Consider the following 15,597-nt stretch of genomic DNA (forward strand, 5'->3'; position numbering starts at 1 on the left):
GCCCTCGCCCCCGCCCTGATGAGAGTCGATTCCGCGCCACGGCTGCCGCGACAGGTGCAGCAGAGCCGAGCCGGCCGCGCTCCCAACGGCGCCTCCCGCCCCACCATGGGCAACAGCGCGAGTCGCAGCGACTTCGAGTGGGTCTACACCGACCAGCCGCACACGCAGCGGCGCAAGGAGATACTGGGTGAGCGCGGCGCGGGGCTCCCGCCGGGTGGTGACCACCCCGTTGGCCTGTCTGGAGTCGCATCGGGGAGTCGAGCCCAGATGGGCCGCTCCAGCTCTGGCCCAAATGCCGGCGGGCGCTCCGCCATTGCTGCTCCCCTCCCCGGGGTCCCCGGCCGGCTCCCCGAGGGTCCCCCACCCTGGCCGGCTCTGAAACTCCCCGGGACCTGAGGATTCCGAGGACCCGAGTACGGGTCCGTGCGCCAGGGAGTGCGTCTCAATTGCTCCTCGCGGGTCGCGGGACACGAGCCACTCCCGGCCGGGGCCGGGGCCGGGGCGCAGGAACGGCCCCGGGACGCGCTACGAGGCGCACGCGCTCCTGGCCTGGAGGCACCTTGCGCGCTGCGGCGCCTCCACCCGCAGTCAGTGGGCGCCTGCTGCGCTCAGATCCCCTGGGTCCCGCGGCCACGGGCGCCCCAGCCTGGAGTTCAGGGCGGATGATCGCCAGGAAGGGAGCAAACGCGAATGAGAGGCGCGCGTTTTTCTTTGAAAAGAAGGAAAGATTGTACTAAGGAATCCGTCTATTCTGGCATGTCGCTTATTACGTGGCGGCTGTTTTCCTTGTCGCTTCGTGTCCTCTGCGAGGAGGTCATCTTTACCCACTCGGAGTCACTCTCGTTCATGTCAGAGGCCCCATCCAGCCCACAAGCAAGGTGGCCGCAGTGAGTCGTCCTTGGCCAGGGCTTACGGGGTCAAAGGGTCAGCGTCTGGAGAGTGGCTTTGGCCAGATGCCACCAAATCGCCGCAGACTGAGACAGGCCCGCCCCTCCCGCTCCCACGCGGGAGGCACCCCTGCCTAAGTCAGCACCGCGCGTTGGCACACCTTGTAATCTTCAGTCAGATCGGGGAAACAATACTATTTCATTGTGGCTTTAATTTGCACTTATTTGATGGATGGTTTCACATTTTAATTGGGTGTTTTGTTTTATTTTATTTTATTTTATTTTATTTATTTAGCGACAGAGTCTCCCGATCTCGGTTCACTACGACCTCCGCCTCCCAGGTTCAAGCGATTCTCCTGCCTTAGCCTCCCAAGTAGCCGGGATTACAGGTGTGTGCCACCACACCCGGCTAATTTTTGTATTTTTAGTAGAGATGGGGTTTCACCATGTTGGCCAGGCTGGTCTCGAACTCCTGACCTCAAGTGATCCACCCGCCTCTGCCTCCCAAAGTGTTGGGATTACAGGCATGAGCCACTGTGCCCAGCCAACTTTTTCTTTCTTCCTCTTTTTTTAATCCCATGGCAGCATACTGAGAAACCATCACTTTTAAATGTTTGAAACCCAAGATATATTGGGTGGCTAGCCTGTGACTGCATCCCGAGGTAGCTGGGGCCTCAGGAGCTGGAAGCCTCTGTGTGGGTTTGTGACTGCTGTGGTTTCTCCTGGGAGGTGAGCTGCAGCCCAGCATCGTCTGGTCCCAGCAGCGGTAGCTGCCTCCCCTATGCTGTGGAGCTCCTGAGGAGGGCGGGGAGGAACCTTGGGGGTCATCTGACCCTCCCTCCCTGCTCATGATGTGAACAGGGCAGGTGTCCTGGCTACTACCCCTCAGCAGGTCTGAGGTGGGGCTGAGGTTGAAGCAGGGGTCTCCTTGGCCCTGTTTGAGTTTCTGTCCCCTCCCCTGGTTGTCCCCAGCTTCCCCTCACAGGACTCATTGGCTATCTGGCCCCATGTGGAAAAGGCAAGAGGCACATGGCAGCCAGTGTCCTGGTCCCTAGGAACTCATACCCATAGAATAGGAGCTGGGCCTACCCAGGGCCACCTGGAGGGACCGAGACACTCTGGGCTGCGGCCTCACTTTCCCAATCTGCAAAACAGGTAGGACTGCCAGGCAGAGCAGGTGTGAGGACGAGATGAGACCTCAGCTGGGAAGGTGCCCGGGATGGTACCTCGGCCTCCAGGACAAGGGGAAGGAGCTCTCTCTAAAGAGGGAAGCCACAGGCCCTGGAACCAATCCAGGAGGCTTTCTGGAGTGGGTGACTAGGAAGGTTGAAAGACTTGGAAGAGGGAGAGGCACCTGGGGCCAGGGCTTGGGGATCACAAGTCCTCAGGGCCGGCTCTCCAGCTTGACCCACGCTTCTTTTCCTGCGGGGAGGAGGCAGGGGCTTCCTTTCCAGCTAATAAACTTGGAACGTGCCATTCCCTCCCTCCCTGGCACTGGCACAAGCTGTTTCCCGGGTGAATGTCCCTCCTCTCTGCTCTGCCAGGCTCTCTCTTGGTTAGCTTTGCTTGCTTAGTTCAGTCCCACCTCCTGCAGAAAGCCCTCCACTGCTCCCAGGCCTGGCCCAGCTGGATGAGGACCCCTCCTCTGGGTTCCCCTCCATGGCTCCAAGCCCTCTGGGCTCTGGGCTCTTTGGGGGCACAGTTCAGGAGCTTGCATGTGGAGCTGAACTCCTGGCAAGGACCCTGACACCCACTCATTAGCCACGGGTGTTTGTAAACAGAGGAAGGAGTTGAGGCCTGGGCAAATTAAAAGGGGTTAATAAATCATACCTTCCTACTGGGGCTGTTGTGCAGATTAAATGAGGTGATACGTAAAGTGCTTTTTCCCGGACTCGATGAGTATCAGCTGCGATAATAGTTAATGTCTCAGAGATAGACCTGGCAAGGCCTGTCGTTTCCCTAAGGACAGGGAATACTCTGCTTCCCCCATGCCTGTGCTATTCCCAGTCCTCGGAGAAATGCTCTGTAACTGCCAGCATCTCTTTATAGAAGAGGCAGGAGTGAGGCTCAGTGAGGGGAAGCAACTTGCCTGGGAACACACGGGCCAGGCTGGTGCTCAGGCAGCCTCCTGCCCCACCCAGTTGGCTCCTGCAGCCTATGCCAAGCTCCTGGGTGCCCAGGGATGTTCAATAAAGATCGTAATCTCAGAGTCAGAATCCAGGAAGTCCTTGCAAAGAGCTGGCTCCAGGAGCTCTGGGGTTGCGGCCAAAGTCCGTCTCCAGCTCCTGCCTGGGAGGGAGACATGCTCCCCAGGACATAACTTCCTAAGAAAGTGGGGTCTCCTAGGCCAGGGCTGAGGCTCCCTGGCCTGAAAGGGCAGGACCGGAGCCAGCAAAACTGGTCCCATCAGAGATCCAGCCAGGCGTGGCTGGTGGAGTAAAAGGCAAGCTCTGGGTTTGTTTTTTTTTTTTTTTTTTGAAAATGAATAGCTTTGTAATTTTGTTTGTTTTAAATTATGAAAGCACGGCACACATGGTAATACAAAAATTCAAATAAAGAAAAACAAAAGAGGAAAACCCGGAAGCGAGACTGCTGGCCGTTGCTAGATTATTTGCTTCAGAAAGGCCGGGACTGGGGCTCTGTCAGTGGTAACTGGTAAAATCCAGAACCAAACTGCCAGAGCCATGAGAGGAACGTGGGGTTCCATCTCCCAGCCACGGAGCTGCATGGCTGCAGGGCAGCCCCATCTCTGTAATGTACAGGGGCCTGGCTGCTCCCAGACCTTCAGTATATATTTGTCACTGGAAATGAAAGGCAGGTTTAGTGAGCGGCCGGTGAGAAGGTGGGCACTTTCCACAATTGCCAGATCCAATTAGGTCCCAGGGTGCCTTCCACAATGGACAGGGTCAGGCTTGTCTCTTGGCACAAAACCTCAGGTGGCAGGGATGGAAGCTGTGGTAGGTGGCTTCCCGGAGCATTAGGCCAGGGCTGCGGAGGAAGAAGTTTAGGAAGGAGGGGATTAGGAGGACTTTGCTGCCTTTGTGAGGACAGACTTGTCCCAGGTCGGGTTACTCAGCCGTGGATGGGTGGGGGAAAGGCCACGTTGTATGGAAGCATTTCCTGCTGCGGCCACCAGGTGACATTGTCAACCCTGAGCAGCTTTGTGGTGGAACAGGGAGCTGGGAAGCAGGTGGCGGCAGAGGTGGAAAGTTGGCGCAATGACAGGCAGTGACAAGGGGCACCTCCCACGTGGCCAATGAGTGACTGTCATGTGATGGCATTTGGCCTCCCTGGGAAGGTGGTAGAACAGGTCTCCCTAGATGTTGCTAGAGCCAGGGCTTGGGGGCGCAGAGGGGTCCAGTGTGGAGGTAGTAAGAGGCCCCTTTGCTTTTGGGAGCCCTGCTGGGGACAAGACAAAAGTGACTTTATTGCCAGCCAGTCAGGAGGGGCAGGGGTGGAGTGGCCTGTGACTGAGAGGAGGAGTCTGACATGGGGTGGGCCCTGTCTCTGCCACTCTTGGAGGCAAGGGCACAGCAGCTTCTCTGGCCTGGCTGCCTGTTTCCGATGCAGTCCCTCTGCTCAGTGGCTCAGTGGATTTGTCAGGAGAATTTCTGGGCAAAAGCTGTAACTCATCAGAGTTGCACCAGGGTGATGCAACTGTCCTGCGGGTGCAGGGGGCTTTGGGCTGGCCTCCCCTCAGCAGGCCCTGCCTCCGACTCTGCCCTCTGGAATTTTATGAGCGAGCCTGCTAACTGATATAAGTGTGCAGATCTGTGGGTGCCAGACGTTTCACACCTTTGCACCTGCTGCCCCTTCTTCCCCATGGGCCCCTAGGGAAGACCCCATCTCCATGTGCTCACAGCCATAGAGGCTGTCAGAGCAGATGCCTTACAGATGGAGACTGAGGAGACAGGTCCAGAGAGGGATAGGGGCTTGCCCAAGGGCACACAGGAGTCTGATTGGGCCTGATCCATGATTTTTTTTTTTTTTTTTTTTTTGAGACGTTTTGTTGCCAGGCTGGAGTCCAGTGGTGGGATCTTGGCTCACCGCAATCTCTGCCTCTTAGGTTCAAGCAATTTTCCTGCCTCAGCCTCCCAAGTAGCTGGGACTACAGGCGCATGCCACCTTGTCCAGCTAATTTTTGTATTTTTAGTAGAGATGAGGTTTCGCCATGTTGGCCAGGCTGGTCTTGAACTCCTGACCTCAGGTGATCTGCCCGTCTTGGCCTCCCAAAGTGCTGGGATTACAGGTGTGAGCCACTGCACCCAGCCCTGATCCAGGATTTTCTCTGGGTGCTTTGTGGCAGTGTAGCCAAGCACTGCATCACTGCTGATGGAGTCCGAGTCCATATCAGGGCCCTGCTCAGCACTGTGCAGGCCTGGAGTCGGGGGTCCTGAGTTCAGGTCTTGGCTCTGTCAGCCTTGCTGCACCTTCATGGGCCCTTCTTTGCACCTCCCTGGACCTCAGACCCTTCATTTCTGTGTCCTGCCTGGACAGGGTGACTTCTAGCAACAGCTGTCGTTCATGGCCACCTGCCCAGAAGCCTCGTGCCTCACCTGGGGCCAGTGCTGGAAACTGTCTGTGTGGGTCTGTGTATCTTGGTTCCAGGTGGCTGTGCACGTCGGGTTCTGTGCTACCCCATGGAGCAGAGAGCCCTCAAGGCACATGTGTCACCCAGCTACTCCTGCCATCCAGGCTGGAGGTCTGGGAGGGCAGCGTCCCTCCTGAGGTCAGTTGAGTGCCCACAGCAGGACAGAGCTCCCCGGCTGGGCCAGGTTTGGGTGTCTAGCTAGGAAGTGCAGGTCTGCAGTTCCTCGCGGGGCTGCCAGGGAGCTGTGTTTCTCCCTGTCCTTCTCTGCCTTGGGCTTTCCCCATCTCTTGTGACCCGGAGAAGATGGAGCCCAAGGCCATGGAACCCACTGACTCCCACTCCCCAGTCCCACCCATTCTCCCTGTCCCCCTTTCCTTGAGCCCCTGGAAGAGGCCCCGAATTGGTCAGTGTTCTCCAGAGAGACAGAACTGATAGGATCTATTTATCTATATATGTATGTGTGTATCTCTCTCTCTCTCTCTCATCTATTATCTATCATCTATCTATCTATCTATCTATCTATCTATCTATCTATCTATCTATCTATCTATTTATTTTTGCCATTACTGGCACCCAGGCTGGAGCGCAGTGGTGTAATCATGGCTTACGGCAGCCCCGAACTCCTGGGCTCAAGCGATCTTCCCACCTCAGCCTCCCAAGTAACTGGGACCATAGGCACACACCACCACACCTGGCTAATTTTTAAACTTTTTGCATAATAAGGTCTTGGTCTTGCTGTATTGCCCACTCATCCTGACCTCCTGGGCTCAAGCAAACCTCCTGTCTCAGCCTCCCAAAGTGCTGGGATTACAGTGTAAGCCACCATGCCTGGATCAATCGATCTATCATCTATCTATCTATCTATCTATCTATCTATCTATCTATCTATCTATCTATCTACCTACCTACCTACCTACCTACCTACCTATCATCTATCCATTCAAAGAGGGGATTTATTAGGGGAATTGGCTCATGTGATTATGGAGGCTGTAAAGTCCCATGACAGACTGTCTGCAAGCTGGAGACCCAGGGATGGCAGTAGGGGTAGCATGGTTCAGTCTGAGTCTGAGGGCCTCAGAACCAGGGAACTCGATGGTGGAACCCTCAGTATGGTATTGAAGGCCTGAAAGCAGATGGAGGGTAGGGGGTGCTGGGGTGGTTCCTGGAGTCCAAAGCCTGGATTTTGATATCCAAGGACTAGAGAAGCATGTGTTACAGCTCCAAGAGAGGAAAGCAGGGGGAGAAGGAGAGAGGGATGGGAGGAGAGAGGGAGGGAAAGACAGGAGGGAGACCCTTGCCTCTGCCTTTTTGTTCTGTCGGGGTCCCAGCTGATTGGATGGTGCTGGCCCACACTGTGGGCAGGCCTTCCCCACTCAGTCCACTTACCCTCTGCCAGTCTGGAAACACCTTGACAGACACACCCAGAAATAACACTCCATAGCTCTCGAGGAGTTCCTGAGTCCCCTTGGCACTTAGCTCTGGCGCCCCTTGCCTTCTCCATGACGCTCACCCTGGCATCTCCTTCCCGTCCTGCCGTCCTCTGGTGCCTTCCTGTTGCCCTCCCTGCCCGATGCCCTCCACGGACCCATCCTCGCCACCTCATCTCACCCTCGCCTTGCCTCGGGCTGCACCGCAACGGCTCCTGCTGAGATACCATGACCTGGCTAAGTCCAGGGACGCCTGCCCTCTCTTCTTGTCCCTGAACCTCTGTGACCCCTAGCAGCTGACTGCTTCCAAGCTCTGGGTTCAGTTACTACCCCATCCTGACTGCACCCAGGGCGACCTCAGCCACAGCCCTCTCCTGCACATCCAATTTGCATGGCGTGGTCCCGAGTGTTCCTGGCATGTCCCCATTCCCACTCCCCCAGGGACCTGGGCGCTCTGGAGCTGAAGATGGTAGATCTTTGCAATCTTTGCAAAGAGCGTGGGTTGTTTTCTCCTGGCAAGGAGTTAGTCAACTGACCTTCTTGGGTGGGTGCAGAGTAGACCGACTCCTAAGACAAGGCTTCTGGGGGGCCCACTGGAGGCTGGGGTATTCAGTGAGGCCTCTCTGCCTCAGTGGGTTAGGACTCCCAGTCTACGCCACCTCTGGAACTCCTTGGTGCAAAGCTCCAGGAGCTACTGTTTCCAGAACTCTCAAGGGGCTCTGGCTCTAGCAAAGCTTCTCTGGGCCCCGGGCCTTTGGCAGGAGCCCCTGGACCAGCAGCATGGGCGTCTCGGGCCCCCTGAGTGCCATTCTCTGCTCGTTCAGCTCCTTGGGGGTCCCTCAGCCCCTCGCTGCAGTCCAGCAGGTGCCTGCAGGCAGGTGAGGTGACCTGGGGCTCCCTGCATGTTTCCTCCTTGAGTCACGCCCTGTGCTGCCCATGCTCAGCTACCTCGTGCACTGCCCAGTTTTTAGTTACTTCCAGTTGGCGGCTCCCGGGCCTGTAAGCTTTGGGCCTGCTCTTGTTAAAACAAGCCAGGGCCAGGTCATTGCCCCAAGACCAGCTTTTGCTCTCAGAGCACCTTTAATGACAACAGCACCAGCTCGTGCCTACTGAGCGCTGGCACCCCCAGGGCTCAGACTATCGTGCTGGCCTCCCCACAGCCTGATGGACATAGAGGAACGGCATCCCCGTTTCCCAGATGGGAAGACATAGGCTGGTGGGGCCCCTGCTGTTGGCCAGGTGGTGGCTGGGGATGGGCCCCTGAGGCTTGTTGGGACCTGCCTGCACTAGGCCTCCTGCCAGATGCGCCAAGTTAGAAACAGCCCCGAGTTCACGCAGAGGGGACTTAGGGGCATGCTTGTTGGATGGGCTAGCCCAGTGGCTGTTTCTGGGCTCCCAGCGGCTCTGGAGGCCCCGGCACACCCATGGGAGACAGGACCAGCCCATAACTGGGGCTGGGTGAGGGGCTGGCAGGGTGGGCACTGGCGTCCTTCTGTGTGCAGGTTTCTCCTCTCTCTGGTGGTCCAAAGTGGAGCCCCTGAAGGAAGGCTGGGGCTTGGAGGGGCAGCTGAGTCCTAGGAGGTGCTGAGGAAAGCAGGAAGGGCACGAGGCTCCCTGAAGGTGGGCTGCACAGGGCGTGGGGAGGGACCCTGAGGCCGCACCACACAGGGAGAACTTAGTATCTTTGTTTAGCAGATGGGCAAAGTGAGGCCCACTCTCCAAGGTCAGGGCTGCCAGGCTCTGTCGTGGCTCTCGCTTCTGAAGGGTGCAGGAGTGGCTGATGCTTGTCTGCACCCAAGAGCTGGAGGCCTGGGCTGGCCCTCCCCAGAGCTGCTTGCTTGTGGCTCATCTGGCACAGGTGTGGCCTGCCCCTCCCTCTTGCCCCAAGGCTTGGCCTCCTTCCAAGGGGAAGCAGCAGCTGGTTGCCTGTGGAACAGGGACTGGGAGGGGGGCCGGGGTTAGGGTGGGAGGGGGCTGGAGCTGGCCAGCCCCCAGGTAGGCTGGCTACTGCCCTGGGGGCAGGGGCATCCCTGGGTAAGAGGGAGGCAGTAAGCAGTGGTGCCCTTGGACCTGCAGTCTCAGCCTACATCCAGGCACACAAAGGGGACTTCGCATGCGACTCCTTAGCCCTGTGCCTGGGCCAGAGCCTTCCTGAGTGGGAGCTGCCAGTAGGTCCTCCTTGCTTTGCCTGACAGGAGACATTGCTTCCCTGCCTGGGACCACTTTGCTGTGGGCGCTGGGCCCCGACCTCTGGGCGGAGGCCCCCAGTGTGCCTGAACACACAGGCAGCACTGAGGCATGGCCTCTGAATCGTCCCCGCTGGCCCGGACCTACTAGGTGGGAACAAGCTAGGACGAGGCCTGGCTCAGGGAGCAGCAGGGCCTGTCTGCCAGCGTGGGCTGTATGTGTCTCTGCTGGAGTCCTGCCTTCTGAGTCTGGCGGGATGAGGCTCGGTCGGGGGAGGGGGGCAGCAGGCCCTCTAGGGACAGGGCCTGTGTGCAGGGGCAAAGGGACCAGTGAGGTTTGCTGGCCACTCCTGCCTTCTCACCCCTCGGCCACCGCAGTGGGAAGGAGCGTGAGGAGGAGGGTGGGGTGCAACCCCACTGAGCAGGGCCTCACACCTCCCTGTCTTCCTTGCAGCCAAGTACCCGGCCATCAAGGCCCTGATGCGGCCCGACCCGCGCCTCAAGTGGGCAGTGCTGGCGCTGGTGCTGATGCAGCTGCTGGCCTGCTGGCTGGTGCGCAGCCTGGCCTGGCGCTGGCTGCTCTTCTGGGCCTACGCCTTCGGAGGCTGCGTGAACCACTCGCTGACGCTGGCCATCCACGACATCTCGCACAATGCGGCCTTTGGCACGGGCTGCGCAGCGCGCAACCGCTGGCTGGCCGTGTTTGCCAATTTGCCTGTGGGTGTGCCCTATGCCGCCTCCTTCAAGAAGTACCACGTGGACCACCACCGCTACCTGGGCGGTGATGGGCTGGACGTGGATGTGCCCACGCGCCTAGAGGGCTGGTTCTTCTGCACGCCCGCCCGCAAGCTGCTCTGGCTGACGCTGCAGCCCTTCTTCTACTCGCTGCGGCCGCTCTGCGTCCACCCCAAGGCCGTGACCCGCATGGAGGTGCTCAACACGCTGGTGCAGCTGGCGGCCGATGTGGCCATCTTTGCCCTCTGGGGGCTCAAGCCCATGGTCTACCTGCTGGCCAGCTCCCTCCTGGGCCTGGGCCTGCACCCCATCTCGGGCCACTTCGTGGCCGAGCACTACATGTTCCTCAAGGGCCACGAGACCTACTCCTACTATGGACCCCTCAACTGGATCACCTTCAACGTGGGCTACCACGTGGAGCACCACGACTTCCCCAGCATCCCGGGCTGCAGCCTGCCCCTGGTATGTGGCTGGGGAGGCAGGGCTGTGGCAGGGCAGGACTGCATGGCCATCTGAGGAGGTGGAGGCCCTGGAAGGGCCTTGGGTCATACCCAGCAGCCTCTCCCTTTTTGTGCTGGTCATGGCAGGGCCACTTGCACTTGTCCCCAGGGCAGGAGGAAAGGCCACACAACACAGGCGAGTCCTCTGCTGGAGGCTGAAGCCAATTCAGGGAAGTAGAGTCTGAGAGACATTTCACAGCTCAGGCTGCCTGAAGCCGCCATGATACTGACAGGGTGTCTTCCATGAAGCGGGGTGCATAGCAACACTGCATGGGGAGCACCACCCTTCCCCTCTGCAGGCTCTTTCCCTGCCCATTCCTTGTCATTGCCCTGTGACCCTCCAGGGGCCAGAGAGGACAGGGTGGGCCTTGCTCTTTGCAGCCCAAGGGGCTTGGCCAGAGCTGATGGGGAGTGGAAGTCCCAGGTATGGGTACCTCTGCCCCGGGAGACTGGGAGCTGGAGAATTTCTGAATGAGAAAGGAGGAAGGGGAAGCGGGAGGAGGAGCCGTCCCTCAGCCATTGCCAGCCTGCGCCTTGGTAGCCTCTGGCTGCCTGGAAAGAGCTGGAGTGACCTGCGGGCAAAGGGGGCGGGAGGAGGTGGCACTGGGGAGGTGTTCGAGCGCCTGAGTGCGCGCCTCTGTGTGCACCGGGGTGTGCCTGTGTCTGTGTGTGAGCATGTCTGCCCTGCGATGGTGTGTGGATGCCTGCCCGCGTGTGCAGGTATTCGCATGTGTGCTTGAGCGTGCGCGCCCGTCTCTGTGTGTGGTTATGTGTGAGCGCTTACCGGGGTGTGCAGGTGTTTGTGCACACGTCCCTGTGTGTGTGTGCACCCTGGCTTGTGAGCAGGTGTTTGTGCACACGTCCCTGTGTGTGTGTGCACCCTGGCTTGTGGGCAGGTGTTTGTGCACACGTCCCTGTATGTGTGTGTGCACCCTGGCTTGTGGGCAGGTGTTTGTGCACACGTCCCTGTATGTGTGTGTGCACCCTGGCTTGTGAGACTCTGGAATCCCTCAGACTGAATTCCAAGCTTGGGCCATGGCCTGTGCCCTCCATTCCGGCTGGCAGTACAAAGGCGGTGCTCTGCACCAGGGATCATCTCACTTGAACCTCACCACAGCCCAGGAAGCAGCTGCCTCCTCATCCATTGTCCCTGTTGTATACATAAGAAGGCACAGGTGCAGGGAGAGGTGCCCGCCTCAGGAGGTGACGGGGCGGAGGGGAGAGGTGCCCGCTTCAGGAGGTGATGAGGCGCAGGGAGAGAGGTGCCCGCCTCAGGAGGTGACAGGGTGCAGAGGGGAGAGGTGCCCATCTCAGGAGGTGGCAGAGCAAGAATCCGGACCCAAGTTGGCACGAGTGCCTGCTGTTAGCCACGAGCCTTTACCTCTCCTGAGCAAAGTGAGAGGCTCTGGGTACCTGGTGCTGGCCCTGCCTCCTGTGGCCCTGCTGCCCTGGCTTTGCGGCCGGGCTCCCTGCATCCTGACAGCATCCTTAGGAGGTGACGGGGCGCAGAAGGGGCAGGAAGGGCATCCCTGTGGTGGAAGCTGGGCCAAGGCTGCATGCTGTTGAGCAATGGGCGGCGTGGTGGTGGTGCATTTGTGGGCGCTGAAGCTGGGAGCACTTCCTGGAGGAGGTGGGTGGGGATGTGTGTGTAGAACAAAGGCTGGAGGAGACAGCAGGTGCTCAAGAGGCCCTTGGAACGTGACAAGCAGTGAGGCTGGCTGAGGCCGAGGTTGGCGGGTCACAGGGCTGAGATGCATGGGCGTGACACTGTGGCTTGGCAGGACTCAGGTGGGCACTCAGCACTGTGCAGGCACTGTGGGGAGAACCCCCCGGGGGCCCACCACCCCAGCAGTGGGGTCTGCCAGATCAGAAGGTGGGGAGGGGCCAAGTGGAGTGGGGCACTGAATTCTGCAACTACCACTTGGGGCAGGGCGCTCTGAGCCGAGCCGGTGGGTGCCTCTGCCATAGCGTCCTGGGCTCAGCTAAGGCCACCAGGCCCCCCAGCAGCCAGCACCAGCCTTCTGGGCACCCAGGGAGTGGCGGGTGGCAGGGAGGGCCAGAAGGGTGGCCTTGTGTTTGGCTGAGCTGGACGTGGGCACCCCAGAGGGGACAATGTGTGTGCATTATGTACACCCGTGTGTGTGTGCGCGCGGAAACATGTCTGTACATGAGTATGTGTGTGCATGCCCACCACGTGTGCTCAGGTGTCTGAGTGTGCTCACGGGTGCGGCCCCGAGGAGAACCAGCCACTCAGCCCCGCCCTCCTCTCTACAGGTGCGGCAGATGGCGCCCGAGTACTACGACCACCTGCCGCAGCACCACTCGTGGGTGAAGGTGCTCTGGGATTTTGTGTTTGAGGACTCCCTGGGGCCCTACGCCAGGGTGAAGCGGGTGTACAGGCTGGCAAAGGACGGCCTGTGAGCCCGGGCTGCCTCCTGGTGGCGGTCATCGTCCCCCACCAGCCCCTTGGCTTCACGCCCCAGCACTGAGGGGCTGCATTTCCTTCCTGTACCCTAGACTGCTGCCCTTGTCTCCGAGGAGTGTCCTGGGCAGAGACACCTGGCGACAGCAGTGTGGGCTTCAGGGCTCCATCTGCACGTGGAGTTGCCCTGGACCTTCAGCATGGCCCTCCCTGTCTGGGCCTCACCGGGTGAGACCTGGCGCTGCCCCACCGTGACCTGCGTGCTCTGAGCCCACGGTCCCCACGGAGCTGACTTCTCTGGGGTGCCTGTGCCCTACATTAAACCCAGCCTTTGTTTCACAGCCCGTGGACTGTGCTCTGAGGGGTGGTCTGGGCTTGAGCCTGGCCATAGGGAATGGGGCGCGAGGCCGCCCCAATGGCTGGAGCTTGAGGCCTGAGTGCCGCTTCCTCCAGGCCAGGCCCAGGTCCTGCCGTGCACTCCTGGCTCTTTGTGGGATGGTGGCTGTTGCTGGGCAGTGCTCCCTGAAGCCTGCCACTGTGGTGTGCACACGCACTGAGGTGTGGACATCAGAAAGCTCACTTTGGTCATCTGTGTGGCCCAGAATCCCCTCCTAGCAGCCCGGGGACCCCACTGCTCCCTTGCCTGGCTAAGCCCTGCAGAGGCTGGCTCCCCCATCCCCCTGAGCCCACACCACCTGCCTCGCCCACACCCCTCGGGCCTGCTCACCTCCTGCTCTCCCTATCCCCTCCTGCAGCGGTGAGCATCCCTGAGCCCAGAGAGGGTCTGTACCCCATACCAGCTCGGAAAAGGGGCTGGGGTGGGGTGGGTCCTGATGTCCCAGAGGTGGGCAGGCAGCAGGAGGGGTCCCTGGGTGAGGCCCTCCCTGCCAGAGAGGGATGGAGTGGGCCCAGCCCTGCAGCTCCCACCACAGCCCTGGGGAAAGGTGGCGTCAGCCTCCACGACTTAGGAAGGGAGACTGAAGCTATAGTCAGGGCTTGAAGGCCTCTCCATGAGTGGGGTGCCAGGGGCTGTCCCTGCTGACCTGGGAGATACAGGCCTCCCCCTATACCTGGGAGTGGCCCCCACATGGTGCTGGGCTCCCGTGTCCCTGAGTGGGCAGCTTGCTGAGTGGCGCAGGGAAGGGGCCTGAGCCCAGGACTTGTTCTGTGAAGGAAGTGCCGCTGGCCCCAGCACCAGGACTTTGAACCGGGCGGCTCCTCCCTGTGCACACAGGCCGAGGGGAGCCCCAGAGCACCCACTCCTCCTGCTGTGCCTGATGGGCGCCTCATCCAGCACACTTCTGCAGACAGTGCAAAGGGACATGTCCTGGCCTCACCCACAAGCTGAAGGCTGGGCCCAGGGTCGGAGGGTGGCTCTGAAGACAGTCCTTAGAGCTCTCCTGGGGAGCCTACAGGACTCCTGGCCTGGGGGGCAGCAGGGAAGTAGGAGAGAGCAGCTCTGAGCTGTGGTCTGCAGGCCGTGGGTTAAAAGTGCCACCAGACCTAAGCGAAGCCACTCAGAGAGCTGAGCCTCCTAAGGAGCAGAGCAGTCATATTCCTGTTGCTAGGGCTGCCAGGAAGCCCAAAGACATGCAGTGTGCTAGGAGCTGGCCCTTGAAATCAGCCACCGGGTCCCAGCAGGCCAGTGCTGGCTCCCTCCCCTGCCATGGCCCTCGGGTGCTGGGCACACTGCTCTGTGGCCGCAGGAGGTCATGTGGGGGAACTAGGGGCATGAATGGTCACAGGATCTCAAGGCCTGCCTGTTGGTGACCCTGGGTCCTTGAAGCTGAGGGTCAGAGCTTCTGTCTCTGGCTGCTGCCAGAGGGCAGGGGCCTGGGACAGCCCATCACAGGCCAGGTGGTCCTCCCAGGGGACTTTGTGGGGCCGAGAAGGCAAAGCTGCCTTGCATTTGCCTGGTGCCTGCTGAGCCCCAAGTCCATCCCCGCCCTGAACAGGTTGCTCGCGGGGCCCTGCCCATCAGAATGCACACAGAGTCCTGTGAGGTTTGGGGTGTGGGCTGCACTTAAGAGCCATCTTTCTGGGGGGTCCCGTAGGGAGTTCCCTACAGACAGGACCTGAAGCCCAGCCCCAGGACACCAGCCCATCCTCCCGGGGTTTGGGAATGTTTGAGCCCAGGTTCCTGTTGAAGACTACCACCTTGCTCCTACCTACGATCCCTGGTCACCGTGGTCCCGGGCGATTCCCTGAAAAGGGGCACCCCCAGCCTGCAGTGTGAAGGATCAATGCGAAGGCCTGAGCCCGAGAGTGCGGACAGTAAACTGTTTATTACTGTGTGGACACAGACACCGTGGTGCATGACAGACAGTTTCAACACCATGAGCGCTGGGGACAGAGCTGCGCCTGGACAGCTCTGCGGTGTGCAGTGGTGCCACGCCGGGCCGGCGGTCACTGCCAGCTGAGGCGCTAACAGCGCCACCTGGGAGAAAACCTGGAAACCGTCTAATGAAGCAGGTGACTTAGGGGCATCTCTCTAGAAACCCAAAGAAATGTACCTTAAATAAGCAAATATAAAACACAAAAAAGATGAGCAGACCTGGTGTTCTGTGTCAGGTAGAATCTAAAAAACCCAGGAGTTGCACTTGGTTTCCTCACTGTAACGTGTGGTCACAGGTCAGGACGTTTCACGGCAGCGCGCCCAGGCTCCTGTGCGTGCTCCGGTGCACTGGAGTCTGGGGCTGGCTGGGCTCCTGGCTGTACTCTGTCGCCGGATGGACTCGACGTCTCAGCGCTGCGAGGCAGGCCCCTTACGTGGTGCTGATCCCGCTCAGCTCCTGCCTGATGGCTGCGGGACAGGGGGCGGCAGCTCAGGTGCAGCCAGGACCGTGCAG

General features: G+C 59.9%; 2 protein-coding genes across 2 annotated transcripts in view; one reads left to right on the forward strand and one right to left on the reverse strand.

The window, feature by feature from the left end:
- The first annotated feature begins 8 nt into the window (after positions 1-8).
- DEGS2 (delta 4-desaturase, sphingolipid 2) lies at positions 9-15,291 on the forward strand. The gene is made up of 3 exons (XM_017892311.1): positions 9-187; positions 9,546-10,288; positions 12,601-15,291. Exons 1-3 carry the CDS (start codon positions 19-21, stop codon positions 12,745-12,747), a joined length of 1,059 nt encoding a protein of 352 aa, XP_017747800.1. The 5' UTR covers positions 9-18; the 3' UTR covers positions 12,748-15,291.
- EVL (Enah/Vasp-like) overlaps positions 15,015-15,597 on the reverse strand; it is an 84,377-nt gene continuing 83,794 nt past the window's right edge. Inside the window, 1 exon segment of the mRNA XM_017892247.1 lies at positions 15,015-15,551. Coding sequence (XP_017747736.1) covers positions 15,514-15,551 — 38 coding nt within the window. The 3' untranslated portion in view covers positions 15,015-15,513.

Source organism: Rhinopithecus bieti, unplaced genomic scaffold (genome assembly GCF_001698545.2).
Source record: "Rhinopithecus bieti isolate Rb0 unplaced genomic scaffold, ASM169854v2 scaffold_20150, whole genome shotgun sequence".
Taxonomy (NCBI): domain Eukaryota; kingdom Metazoa; phylum Chordata; class Mammalia; order Primates; family Cercopithecidae; genus Rhinopithecus; species Rhinopithecus bieti.